General features: G+C 47.8%; 1 protein-coding gene across 3 annotated transcripts in view; it reads left to right on the forward strand.

Annotated features, from left to right (window-relative positions):
• Window positions 1-3,418: 3,418 nt before the first annotated feature.
• UNC45B (unc-45 myosin chaperone B) overlaps window positions 3,419-14,151 on the forward strand; it is a 29,016-nt gene continuing 18,283 nt past the window's right edge. For all 3 annotated transcript variants that reach the window (XM_029212049.1, XM_029212050.1, XM_029212051.1), the window contains exons 1-7: window positions 3,419-3,586; window positions 4,173-4,209; window positions 5,414-5,589; window positions 7,092-7,181; window positions 9,644-9,811; window positions 10,398-10,566; window positions 13,727-13,897. In XM_029212049.1, coding sequence (XP_029067882.1) covers window positions 3,419-3,586; window positions 4,173-4,209; window positions 5,414-5,589; window positions 7,092-7,181; window positions 9,644-9,811; window positions 10,398-10,566; window positions 13,727-13,897 — 979 coding nt within the window. The remainder of the gene's footprint in view (window positions 3,587-4,172; window positions 4,210-5,413; window positions 5,590-7,091; window positions 7,182-9,643; window positions 9,812-10,397; window positions 10,567-13,726; window positions 13,898-14,151) is intronic.

Below are 14,151 nucleotides of genomic sequence, written 5' to 3' on the forward strand. Positions count from 1 at the left end.
TCTGGAACTGGTACAGACCTGTGCACACACACCCCCAATACATATGTTGAAGCCCTAACCCCCAGTGTGACTGTATTTGGAGATAGACTCTATGAGGATGTAATAAAGGTTACGTGAGGTCATAAAGATGGCATCCAAATTTGATAGGACTGGTGTCCTTATAAGAAGAAGAGGAGAAACAACAGCTCTTGCGTGCTCTCCCCCCACTGCCCCACACCTCTCTTTGCTCTCACACAGAGAGCAGGCTGTGTGAATACACCGCAGAAGGTGGCTGTCTACAAGCCAGGAAGTGAAGTTGCACCAGAAACCAACGCTAATGATGGCACCTTGAGGTTTCTAGCCTCCAGCATTGTGAGAATAAAAATGTTTTGTTGTTTAAGCCACCCAGTTGTGGTATTTTGCTATGGCAGCCTGAGCTGATGAATACATACAGGAACAGTTCCTCATTCTTCAGGTCTTGCTTTAAATATCCATTCAATCATTTAACAAAGGTCTCTGTCAGACACTGTTCTAGGAGCTCTATGTACAGTAACTCATTCAATCATTTACTCAGGGAAACCTCTGAAACAATGTCATGTTTCCTGATTTCAAAACACCTTGGTATTCTTCAGAAATCACAGATCCATGGAAGTCTTTCATCCATTCATTCAACAAATATTATTGAGCACCCACTACATATCACGCACTGTTGCGGACCCTTGGGATATGTAAGTGAACAAAATAGACACAAATCCTTACCCCCATGAATGTTCTCTGCTTCCATAATCGTTCACAGTTTCTGGCACATAGCAAATGCTTAAGAAATGCTTGTGGGGCGCTTCCCTGGTGGCACAGTGGTTGAGACTCTGCCTGCCGATGCAGGGAACACGGGTTCGTGCCCCAGTCTGGGAGGATCCCACATACCACGGAGCGGCTGGGCCCGTGAGCCATGGCCGCTGAGCTTGCGTGTCCGGAGCCTATGCTCCGCAACGGGAGAGGCCACAGCGGTGAGAGGCCCGCGTACCGCAAAAAAAAAAAAAAAAACAACTTGTGGAATGAATTACTGAATCAGGATTTGAATCTAGGGTCCCTTGGATCTCTCTCTGCCAATGGCAGGATCCTTTACCATATTATGTCACTGCTACAGAGAGCCGCCCACAAAGGGACCCGGGGTTGGGGACACCATGAGGGCAGGGAATTCATCCATCCATTCATTCGTTTATTCAGTCAACAAACATATATCAGGGCTGGATCTTGTGTCCAGCAGAGCAGTAGAACTTGTCCAAAGTCACAGAGCTGTGTTTTCAAGGTCACAGAGCTAAGAGCAGAATCTAGTGTGAGTGATCCCACCTATGCTTTTTTTCCTGCAGTATCTTTCTCAGTTTGAAAGTATAGGGGAGAAGCTGACAGAATGGTAGGAAGTGAAGCAAAGCATCAGCACAAAGACTTCATTCATTCATCCATTTAGGAACATGCATTGGGCACTCATTCTTCCAGGCTCTGTGCCAGGGGAAAACAAACTGCATGAGATGCTATCCTTGCCCTCTGGGAGGGTGCCCACAGCCCAGGCTCAGAGACACAGAAATGCGGGAGAATTCTAAATCCAAGTAGGGACAACCTCATAAATTTCTCTTAGGAACCCTCAGTTGGATGAGGAGAAACAATTCCTGCCCCAGGGGAGACCCTTTCTGGTGATGAATACATTGTTGTTCTTTTTTTAATTAAAAATTTTTAATTTAATTAAAATGTTAACATTGAGGTATAGTTGATTTACAATATTACATAAGTTTCAGGTGCACAACATAGTGATTCACAGTTTTGGGTTTTTGTTTTTGTTTTTGTTTTTTGGCCGCGTGGAGCAACATGCAGGACCTTAGTTCCCCGAACAAGGATCAAACCCATGCCCCCTGAGGTGGGAGCACGGAGTCTTAACCACTGGACTGCCAGGGAAGTCCCTGATTCACAGTTTTTAGTGAATACATAGTTTTTGTCCCAGGAAGACCCCCTTCTGCTGAGGGGGACTCCGCAAGTCCCAGTCAGTTAGGGGGCACAGTTCTTGGTTTCAGGGAATTCCCAGGTTGCCCCAGCTCTTGCTGTGGGAGAAGATTTCAGTCTGGTGGGGGATGAACAGAGCCCGTCCTCTGGGAGCTCCCAGTCTGATGGGAGAGAGAGGCTGAATATAGCCACTCCATACAGACGGGGAGGAACCACAGAAGATGTGCAGAGTGGAACAAAGAAACAACCCACTTCCACCAAAGTGAGATAGCAAGTCCATGGGTCTTTCTGTAAAGCAAGGACATTTTCAACAAATGGAAGGGGTAGGGGAGTTGTGGCCAAGGGGAAGAGGGGAAGGAACATTCCTCCTTCTTCTTCCCTCCTCCCTCCAGAAGGGCATTTCTGGATGTCTCCAGTTGGTCTGGGACCTGGGCAGCTGCTCTGTGTGTCCAAGTCTGCCAGCCCCTCAGCTGTCACTCTGCTCCCAAAATAGCAGTGGTGGGGGGGGAGGGGAGAGGAGGTTGTTTATCTGAGATGGAGGTGGATAAGCGGCATTAGAGCCATGCCGAGGGAGGGAGGGTGTGCTGGGGGGGTTCCCGTCCCTCTAGATCTTTCTCTCACTCTTTGGGGTATGAGTGCCTGTGCCCCCAGGACTGTCCCTGAGTGCGGTGCTGGGGCAGAGGTTAGTCAGAACCTCCACGTGGTAATGACTGTCCAGTCTGGGGAGGGGGAGGGCCCAGAGTATCAGTGACAGACTCCAGGGGCACCTGCCCCTGTGGCCAAATATGGTCTGGAGCCACTAGCAGGGCTGATAAAGTCTCCTGGGTGAGGGCTAGGAGGGGCAGACTGACGCTGGCTGGGGGTTCACACGCACCAGAGCAGCACCCCGGGGAGGACAGACCGAGAACACTGTCCTTGTGAGAAAGTGAGCTGGCCTGGAGGGTTCGTTGGACTGGGGAGGGAGAAGGGGGACCCAGAAATTTTAAGGCCTGCAGTGAGAATTCAGGCCCTTGGTGTGTCTAGCTGGGAGGGAGAGAGAGGGGGGAACAGGGATTTTTTTTTTTTAATTTTATATTGGAGTAGAGTTGGTTAACGATGTTGCCTTAGCTTCAGGTGTACAGCAAAGTGATTCAGTTCTGCATATACATGTATCTATTCTTTTTCAGATTCTTTTCCCATTTAGGTTGTTACATAATATTGAGCAGAGTTCCCTAGGAACAGGGTCTCTGAGACCCCTCTCATCTCGGGCCACACTCCGAGCAAATGCTGTGATGTCCTTCTGGGCAAAGGATTCACGGGTGCTCCGGGTGGGTCTGTTGCAGGCAGCATCCTCACCTCCCATCCTGGTCGATGGGGCACCTGGTGCTCCAGACCTCAGGCCAGGAGCCCAGCCCCGGGTCTGGAGGGAGGGGCCGGCCAGACGGAGCTCATCCTGTCCCTGCAGATGGCCGAAGCAGAAGCAGTGCAGCTGAAGGAGGAGGGCAACCGGCATTTCCAGCGCCAGGACTACAAGGCCGCAGCAAAGAGCTATAGCCAAGCCCTGAAGCTGACCAAGGATAAGGCCCTCCTGGCCACGCTCTATCGGAACCGGGCAGCCTGTGGCCTGAAAACGGTCTGGGATGAAGAGGGGCAGGGAGCTGAGGGCCAGGGCTAGGATGCAGGGGTGTGGAGGCAGCCCCCTCATCCTGACGGGCACACCTATCAACCCAGCCCTCTCACTGGACCCCTCAGGTTGGAGAAGGGTGCCTCCCACTGCTTTCTGGTACCCATTGCCTGACCCAGTCCTCTGGGAGACAGAAATTCATCCATGGAGATAGTTCTCATCCCGCGGGAAGCAGACTCATGGGAAGTGGCATCATGACAGGGGCCTTTCATAGGTTATTTCGTGGCATTTCAACCGCAGACCATGAGGTCGCTGCTGCTTCCATGCCCATATCGCAGATAACAAACTCAAGACTCAGAGGAGGGCTCAGTAACTTCCCCAAGATCTCCAGGTAGTTAGTAGCAGAGCTGGGTTCAAACCTGAGTTTGCCTGATGCCAACGCTTGTCCACTTTTCCACACCCAGTGAGGGGCGCTCCCCTGGCCTCTGACAGTGGCAGCTGCCAGCGAGCTCTCTCTCCTCGCCTCGGGGACCCTCTCTGGCTGTCACTGTGTCGGGCCCACATTAACCAAGTTTCCTCCTTCCCCGTTTCTCAGGAGAGCTATGTTCAGGCAGCTTCAGATGCCTCGAGAGGTGAGCCCCCCTCACTCGGGCCTTGCCCTCCTTCCCTCCCCTTCTGCATCCCTGTTTAGTCTAAGATGCTCTCGACACTCGCAGGGATGACCGATTGTATAAACGCCATCCTGGGCATTATAGGTGGGGCTTCAGATGTACCATCCTTATGTGAAAGGAGAGCTCCAGAAAAGCCATCCCTAAGTCACGTTTTTACATGTTAAATATGCTGGGGCAGCTTCTTTGCTTAGAAGGTTGCTTCCAGAAATCCTTTTGTCACGGTAAGGACACAGCCAGTTTGTTGGAAGTTTGGATATGTTCATATGGGATGGCGGGGGGAGAGGGCTGGTTCCCATAACCAGGGCATCAGCCTGGTCCACTCTGTGGGGACCGGGCTTCCTGAGGGGAAGACGGAGGCACTATTTCATTCCACAGACACTAGGAGGAATAAACATATGTCAACGCTGGCCGTGGAGTGCCTCAACTTCTGAGAGAACTTAGGCTTAAGAGCACAATCAAAATGGGAACACTTCTCCTGGCTGCATTTTTAGGGCTATAATATGCAGAATGAAGGGGATTCTCCTCTGCATAGGTCCGTGTTGGGGTTTGATTTGGTCACTTTCTTTTAGGAGAAACAGAGATAGTCTGGAGTGAGCTCAGAAGGGAGGGACCCAGCTGGAAAGGGGAATGGAAACACGTCCTGTGAAGAGCAGGGAAGTGGCAATATTTAGCTCAGAGAAGGAACTCCCAGGTAGGACAGGGAGCTGCCTTCAAATACATAAAAGGCTGTCACAAGGAAGAAGGATTGGATTTCATCTCACGTGTTCCAGGGCTAGACTCAAGACAAAAGGGCAAAGTTACAGGAAGATATGTTTCAGGTGGGAGGAGGGAAGGGCTCTCCAAAGGAGCTGTCTGCCTTGAGAAGGAAGGAGCTCCCGGACTGCTGGAGGTATGCAAGCACCAGCTGGATGAGCCTTTGGCAAGAATCACTGAGCCGAGACTGGAGAGTCAGGAATTAGACAAGATGACCCTTAAGCTCCCTTCCAACCCTGAGACTGTAATTCTTACCGCCTCCCTAACAAAGGGGAGCCTTGGACCAGATAGTCTACATGGATGCATACTCTCCAAGGAAGGCACAGAAGCCCTGCAGTTGGGGGCAGCGGTGGGGGAGGGGAAGGTGGTCTGTAGTCCGGCCTCCTGAGGCCTTGCCTGTCCCCCTTGCTAGCCATCGACATCAACTCCTCGGACATCAAGGCTCTGTATCGGCGATGCCAGGCACTGGAGCACCTGGGGAAGTTGGCCCAGGCCTTCAAGGATGTGCAATGCTGTGCCACCCTGGAGCCACGGAACCAGAACTTCCAGGAGACGCTGAGGAGGCTCAACACCAGCATCCAGGAGAAGGTGAGCCAGACCCCTGCACATAAGCCTTGGCTGCCTCTCCCCATTCCTAGTAGGGACCAGTTAGGGGAGCGGGACATCAGGCAGGGCTGGCCTACCTCCACACCCTTGGATGAGTGATCAGAGATGCCGCGATGCTTGTTCGAGGGTGCAAGCCAGCCAGGACTAGAACATCAGTCTTTTAAATTCCAGATGGAGGCTTTTTAAAAAACTGCAACTCAGTATGTCTGCACCATGATCTTCCTCTCTGGGGGGACAAAGGCAGCCAGGAGAAACCTAGGACCTGGGGGAAGGGCATTGCTGGGGAATGGAGGACAGCCAGGAACCAGTAGGAACAGGGAATCTTTTCTAGGAAAGTGTAGTGGGGTCGGGAGAACTTGGACCAGAGATGAGGAATCCTGCACCCTAATACTGGCTTAGCTACCGATTTTCTGAGGGACCCCTTGGGGTGTTGCTTTCCCCACTGTAAGAGCAGGAAGGTAACTGATCACACAGCTCCTTGCTCCAAGACACAGTAACTTCTTTGTGCCTGGGGCAGTCCCATGGTGGGACCACGTCGTACTGTCCAGAGTGCAGACTCAAGGGCTGAGAAAATACAGACTAAGGAGTGATGGAAATAGGTGGCACTGTAGACCAGCAGAAAAAAGCAGTGGGAGGTGCAGGCGGAGCTGGCAAGATGGGGGATGATGGATCGGTTAGGTCGCTTTATGAAAGCTTCAGAGCACTGGGGTTGGGAGAGTGAGGGATGAGACATTCAAAAGTAACGGTTTTAATTTGCTTGAAAAGGTACTTAGAAACAGCTTCAGGTTTCCGATCCTGGAGATATATTTCTGTTTTAGCCCATATATATATTTTTTAATTTATTTTATTTATTTATTTTTGGCTGCGTTGGGTCTTTGTTGCTGCACGCGGGCTTTCTCTTGTTGCGGCGAGCAGGGGCTACTCTTCATTGCAGTGCGCGGGCTTCTCACTGCGGTGGCTTCTCTTGTTGCGGAGCATGGGCTCTAGGTGCACGGGTTTCAGCAGTTGTGGCTCACGGGCTCTAGAGCGCAGGCTCAGTAGTTGTGGCGCACGGGCTTAGTTGATCCGCGCCATGTGGGATCTTCCTGGACCAGGGCTTGACCCCCGTGTCCCCTGCATTGGCAGGCGGATTCTTAACCATTGCGCCACCAGGGAAGCCCTTTAGCCCATATTAAAATGTCTAATAGCTAATTGTTTACTAGACTTCAAAACTGGGGTGATGATCCTTTGCCTTCCAAGACTTGTCAAGACCAAATGGGATGGCGAATATAACCAGACTGTCAGCTTTGTGGGGCAAGGACTTGACTTTGTTCTCCATTCTATACAGTGTCTGACTCGTAGTAGTTGTTCAGTAAATGTTTGTTGAATGAATGAATGATGGAGGGAGACAGGAAGCTATTAATTGAGATGAACTTTATGTGGAGCCAACTGGAATGACGGGGACCCCTGCCTGCCTTCTTCCCCACTCCCTCCTCTCTCCTCAGCTCCGTGTGCAGTTCTCCACAGACTCGAGGGTACAGAAGATGTTTGAGATTCTCCTGGATGGAAACAGTAAAGCTGATAAGCTGGAGAAGGTGGGTGCTGGGCCGGCAGCGGGTGCTCTTGGGACCTGCCAGGTAACTGCACTTCCACTGCAGACTCTGCTCCTGTGTCTGGGCGGTAACGTCGCCGACAGGTTGCAGGCCAGGGAGGACGCTCCTTGGAGAAACTAAACAAAATTGATTTTGATATTTTAAAACATTGCATTAAATACAAATTAATTAAATGCATTGCATTTACAAATTTATTAAACTTTATTACATACAAATTTATTAAATTTATTAAATGCATTGCATTTATCTTGATTACAGAGGTTTTTGGTGCCCCGTAAATTTTGCACCCAAGGTGTCTTTCTTGCCTCACCCTACTTTTGGCCCTGAGAAACAATGACACATTAAAATAACGTTTTATTCCATTTCAAATCATTGCAACAAGTCATTCTGAAATATGAAAATCTTTATTCAGAATACCATCCTCTTAGCCAAATTTGCTGCATTTTTAAAATGTTCCTAGGGACTTCCCTAGTGGTCCAGTGGTTAAGACTGTGCTCCCAATGCAAGGTGCCCGGCTTCAATCCCTGGACAGGGAACTAGATCCCACGTGCGTGCCACAACTAAAAGAGTTCACATGCCACAACTAAGGAGCCCATGTGCCTCAACTAAGACCTGGTGCAACCAAATAAATTAATTAATTAGATAAATTTTTAAAAATAAAATGTTTCTAGTCCTTCAGAGGAAAAAAAAAGAATATCTGAATATTTATAAGAACTTGGCAGACAATACCTGGGGAATTTTTGTTAGTTTAATGGTCAATAAGTCCACATAATATGCAGCTATCTTTTATAGCAAACTCTTATGAGGACTTGAGTTGTTATAGATGAAAGTAGTTCGAGAAGTACAAAGCCCTTGACTGACAAAGCGATGATGGTTCAGCTCATGCTTGCCTGGGATTCTCTAATCAGCCTCCCTACCTATTTGTCTACCTCCTCCTTTTCCTGCCTCATGAGTTCTTTGCCCAACTCCAGGGTCTCAGGGCCTGTTCAAGGCCTCCTCTCCAGATCTGGGGCCTTTTAAGGAATTTCGATCCTCAGTTGGTTGCCTGTGGTTAAGGAGGGCCGACTGTACTATGCCATTTTATATAAGGGACTTGAGCATATGTGGATTTTGTTATCCGTGGGGGTCCTGGAAAAAATCCCCTGCGGTTACTGAGGGATGACTGTATATATATCCTCAAGGAGGAAGGCTTTAGGGTAGGAAGACACTTGAAAACCCAGCTCAACTGTCTATTTTTACAGACAGGAATCTGGGGCCCAGAGAGGTGCTATGACTTGCCCAAGGTCACACAGCTAGCATGTGGCAGAATCAGCACTCAAACCCAGGGCTTTCAAATCCCATCTTGTGCTCTCTCTGCCCACAACCTTCAACCTTCCTGAGAACCCCCTGCAACTTCAGATCTCCCTAAACAGATAAACGAACAAACAATGCCAAAACCATATTCGAAGAACATTTTTTTGTTTTTTTTTTCAGTACGTGGGCCTCTCACTGCTGTGGCCTCTCGCAGCATGTGGGATCCTCCTGGGCTGGGCATGAACCCGTGTCCCCTGCATCGGCAGGCGGACTCTCAACCACTGCGCCACTAGGGAAGCCCCGAAGAACATTTTTCATGGAAAAATAATTTCCCCTGTGAAATCACTTCACTTCTGTTAGAAGATAAACTGAGACATATAAAAATTCTAAGAATTTATTTGAGCAAAATCTGTTTGAATTGGGCAGCGCGAAAACAGAAGTGGTTGGGGTACTCCACTGACAGGAGCTAGGAAAAAGACGTTTATAGAAAAGAGGTGGAAGCAAAACAAGGGAATTATTTGACTGGCTATAGCTGAAGCAGCTGCATTATTTGGGAAAGGCTCGTTAGCTGTTTGTGACTGGTCATCCTTAAGGTTCGATTTCTTAAACTTGAGGCAATACAGGGTTAGGTTTTGCTTTGTTTTGTGCTTTTTTAAATTGAAATATAGTTGATTTGCAATGTTGTGTTAATTTCTGCTGTACAGCCAAGTGTGGTTTGGGTTTGCTTACTTAGTTGCTTAGGCATTGAAGCCACCTCCTTGTTTAATTAATTTAACATTTCCCTACCTTTTTAAAGTCCTTATCCACAAGCATATATACACAGGTTTATTTTACCATAAGTGCAATCAGAGTGAACCTGTGATTCTGTTTCTGCTTACCAATGTTTTCTCCAAGCTTCTTCTGAGTCTTTTCATTTATGACTTTAATGGCTGCAACATATTTCATCCAGTTGGTCTTTATTGTAAGTTACTCTGTTTCTTGTTTTGAATTATATTCTTGGGCTATGTTCCCATGAGTAGGATTATAGGGCAAAAGAATATAAAGATGTTTTGACGACCTAGTCCTTGCACCAGCCCCTGCACTTGGCTCATGGCCAAGGCCTCTGCAGCCAGTCTTCCCTCATGACCTTCATTGTTTCCTCCCTCCTTCAGGCGGCCAACAACCTCATTGTTCTCAGCCGTGAGGAAGCAGGGGCCGAGAGGATCTTCCAGAACAACGGTGTGGCCCTGTTGCGGCAGCTTTTGGACACTAAGAGGCCTGAGTTGATGTTGGCTGCAGTACGGACCCTGTCGGGCATGTGTAGTGGCCACCGAGCTAGGGTGAGGGCAGGGCCAGGGTTCATGGCACGGAGGGCTGCCGGTCTGAGGACCTGGCATTGACCTGTGGGCAGGGCGTGGTTGGCATGGATAGACCCTGATACAACGTCTAAAGTGTCTCCCCTCAACCTTGGTTGTATGGCCCCAGATTCAACAGAGATTGATCCTGTTATTTTTTCTTTGAGCTGGGAATGGGTCTGACTAAACAAAGATAAGTTTCTTGAAAGTGGTTTATGCGGAAGAGCTGAATGCAAAGGTTATGATAGTTTACAGTTTTTCATATTAACTCTTCAAAACCCAGTGTGCATTTTACCTCACAAGCACATCTCAATGTGAACTCGCTGCATTACACGTGTTCAATGCCTCCCCTGTGGCGAGTGGCTACTGTATTGGATGGAGCAGCTTTACACCTCTGGAAAGGGGCATGGCTTGTGTCGAGGGCCTTCCCAGGCCACGGGTCCCATGAGGCATTGGCTGCCTGATCTTCTGTCCCTCCTGCACGGGGCAGCTATCACCCACTCCCTAACCTGCATGGCAGCTGGAAGGGGAGGGCAGACAGCTGACTGTGCTCCTTGCTGGGGGCGTCTAGGCCACAGCGATTCTCCACGCAGTCCGGATAGACCGAATCTGCAGCCTCATGGCCGTGGAGAATGAAGAGCTGCCTCTGACCGTCTGCAACCTGCTCCAGGCCATCATCGACGCTCTGTCTGGGGAGGACAAGCGAGAGCATCGAGGGAAGGAAGAGGCCCTGGTTCTGGGTAGGAAACAGTTTTCAGCCTTGGTTCAAGGGGGTGGAGGCAAGGAAGTGTCAGTTACCACCTTAGACTGGGCGTTCCGTGCATGTGGAGGTGGCCTGGTTATATTTTTACATTTATTTTCTGATGATAAAAGTAACAGAGGCACAGCCGCATAATTTACAACAGCTAAAAGGTGGAAGCATCCCAAGTGTCTATCGACGGATGAATGGAGAAACAAAATGTGGTGTCCATCTATACAGTGGAGTATTGTTTGGCCTTAAAAAGGCAGGAAATTCTGACACATGCTACAATATGGAGAAACCTCAAGGACATTATGTTAAGTGAAATAAGCCAGTCACAACAAGACAAATACTGTATGATTCCATGTATATGTGATTTCAAAAACAGTCAAACTCATAGAAACAGAAAGTAGAATGATGGTTGCCAGGGGCGGGGGAGGAGGAAATAAGGAATTGTTTGATGGGATAGAGTTTCAGTTTTGCAAGGTGAAAAAAGTTCTGTGGATGGATTGTGGTGCTGGTTGCACAATGGTGTTTATGTGCTTAATGCCACTGAACTGCATACTTTAAAATGGTTAAAATGGTAAATTTTATTTTATGCATGTTTTACAACAATTTTTATAAGTAACAGGGGCTTATGGAGAAATGTGGAAAATTTTAGAAATATGTAAAGATGAAAAAAATCCCAACAGCCTGTAATCACCCCTCCAAATAACCACTACTATCACTGCCATGTGTATCCTTCCAGTCTTTTTTCTTTTTTCTATACAGTATTTTATTTATTTTTAAATTAATTAATTAATTATTTTCTGGGCCTGCGTTGGGTCTTTGCTTCGCGAGGGCTTTCTCTAGTTTCTGCGAGCGGGGGCTACTCTTCATTGCGGTGCGTGGGCTTCTCATTACGGTGGCTTCTCTTGTTGCGGAGCACGGGCTCTAGGCACGCGGGCTTCAGTAGTTGTGGCTCACGGGCTCTAGAGCACAGGCTCAGTAGTTGTGGTGCACGGGCTTAGTTGCTCCGCGGCATGTGGGATCTGCCCGGACCAGGGATCGAACCCGCGTCCCCTGCATTGGCAGGCAGATTCTTAACCACTGCGCCACCAGGGAAGGGAAGTCCCCGTTCCAGTCTTTCTTCTATCCCTCCATATAAATATCTATTTAACAAAGTTGGGATTCAGCTATGGATATTTTTGTGTTTTTCTCCTTTCTGAGCATTATATTACTATTGCATACCGTTTAATATTCTTAAAGAGGATTCCTTTTACTTGAATAATTATTAATTTAACATTTGTCTCATTCCTGCATATATGCACATACAAACTCAGGCTTCTTCCTGTATATCCAGGTCCTAGACATCATTTTACAACTTCCTGCTCTGGCTGGGAAGGTCACAGAGGCAGGTTCACTCATAGAAAGCTTGATCTTAAATAATTTCATTATATGCCATTGTATGGATATATCATAACTCATCAATCAGCTCTATATTGTTGGAGATTTAGATTGCCTTTAATTTCATACTTATAAAAAACACTTCAGTAGCTATTCTTAACATAAACCTATATTTGCATTTGTAATTATTTTCTTGGAACAAATTCCTAGAAATGGGAGTACTAAGTTAAATGCTATGAACATAACTAAAGGTCTTTCACTACCTTACTTTCGAAATCCTTTTGAGAGGGTGCATCAGTTTTTACTCTCACCAAGTGATGATAAGAGTTCCAGCCTCAAATCATTCTCACCAGATTCAAATACTATCATTCTTAAAGATATTTTCCTATTCAGTAGGTAATAATTATCTGTTTGAATTTTTAAAATTTACAAATTAGACATTATTTTTCCTTATCCTTATTAGCCATTTGGATTTCTTTGTCTTCAAATGGTTTGTTCATGTTGTTATCTATTTCCTCTGTTGGAGTATCAGTGTTTTTCCTATTGATTCCTAAGAGCTCTTTGTGTACTAGTAATTAACCTGCTTGGAGTCTTGAATTCTTGATGTGGTTCTGACTTACTATGGTAAGGATCCTTTTCTGCACTAGAATTATTGGAGGGTCCAACATGGCTTCACTCGGATGGCTGGTGGTTAACTGGAGATGCTGGCCAGGGTATCTTGGTTTTACTCCTTGTAGCCTCTCTGGTGGGCAGCTTGGGTCTCTATGTAACATGGTGGCTGCATTTTGAATGGACAAGCCCCAATGTGTAAGTGCTTTTTAAGCCTCTGAGTGTGCCGTAAGGTCACGTGAGCAATCCAGGGCCAGTGTGGGAGGGGACTCCCCAAGAGAATGAATACTGAGAGGTGTGGTTCATTGGGGGCCACGACTTCCTCCGGAGGGAGTGAGCTGTTGGACATCTCTGCTGAATAATTCTTCCATATATTGATTTCAAATCTGTCCCCTTGTAATCCCACTCACTTCTGGTCCCAGTTCTGCCCTGTGGAACCTCACAGAATAAGTCTGCTATCTCATGCTCATGACATACTTTTATCTGAAGACAAGCTATCATGTACATTTGTGTCTTTCCTTCACCAGTTAGATAGCCCCATTCCTTCATCATTTATTTATATAACATGGCTTGGAGATCTTTCCTTTTCTACCTGCCTGCCTGCTTGCCTTTGGGCTACAATCTAGAATGAGGACAAAAGTCTCCAAGTTCCAGAGAGTTCAGACCACAAAAGCAGGAGGAGGCATTTGCCTTTACGATCCCCAGTGGGCAGGGAAGACCTGGCATCCCAGGCAAATGCTTGAATTTCAGGCTCCCAGCATGTCTGAATCTGCAGGGAGTAAAATGTCTATAAAGGAGTGTCAATTTCCTTTCTGGAAAACAGTTTATTAAATCAGTGTATTAAAAACTGCACGAAGCACCTTTGGATCCCTGCCCATCGTTGCCTGGGAATGAAGAACTTTCTAAGAACCAGACTGTTCAAGAATGGAATGGGCTGCCATAGAAGTCGGTGTTCAGAGTGGCTGGAGGACCCCTTGGGGGTGTTGTCTAGAGATCTCCCTCCCTTTTTTGGAGTGAGATACTATACTCTCCTGGGAAATTCCAAAATCTGGGAAGCAGTGGATTCAATATTTCCAGAGTCCTTCCAGAAGCCTCTGCCATCCCTGGTCCTATATACCTGAGACACCCTGGTCCTCTCTATTTACCCCTGTCCTCTCCTTCCTCAGACACCAAGAAGGACCTGAAGCAGATCAACAACCACCTGCTTGACATGCTGGTCAGTAAGAAGGTGTCTGGCCAGGGCAGGGATCAGGCCCTGAACCTGCTCAATAAGAACGTCCCCAGGAAGGACCTCGCCATTCACGACAACTCACGCACCATCTATGTGGTGGATAACGGTGAGGAGGTGGGAGGGTCTGGGGCTCATGCCAGCCTTTCCAGTGGGCACCAGGGTACCCGACAACCAGCAGAAGGTGGAAGGGGTGCAGCTCTTGTCTGGGAGAAGTCTTCATTTCCAACTGAAAAGCCAGGAAAAGTCATTAGCATATTAGGATCCACCAGTGGGCTAGTGAAGGCATAGGTCCAGGCTCTGAATTCAGGGCCTGCACACACCCAGAACACACTCAAAAACATCTGGGTGGAGTTTCCTGAC

This window comes from Monodon monoceros, unplaced genomic scaffold (assembly GCF_005190385.1).
Source record: "Monodon monoceros isolate NGI ecotype Baffin Bay Population unplaced genomic scaffold, NGI_Narwhal_1 Super_Scaffold_9, whole genome shotgun sequence".
NCBI lineage: Eukaryota > Metazoa > Chordata > Mammalia > Artiodactyla > Monodontidae > Monodon > Monodon monoceros.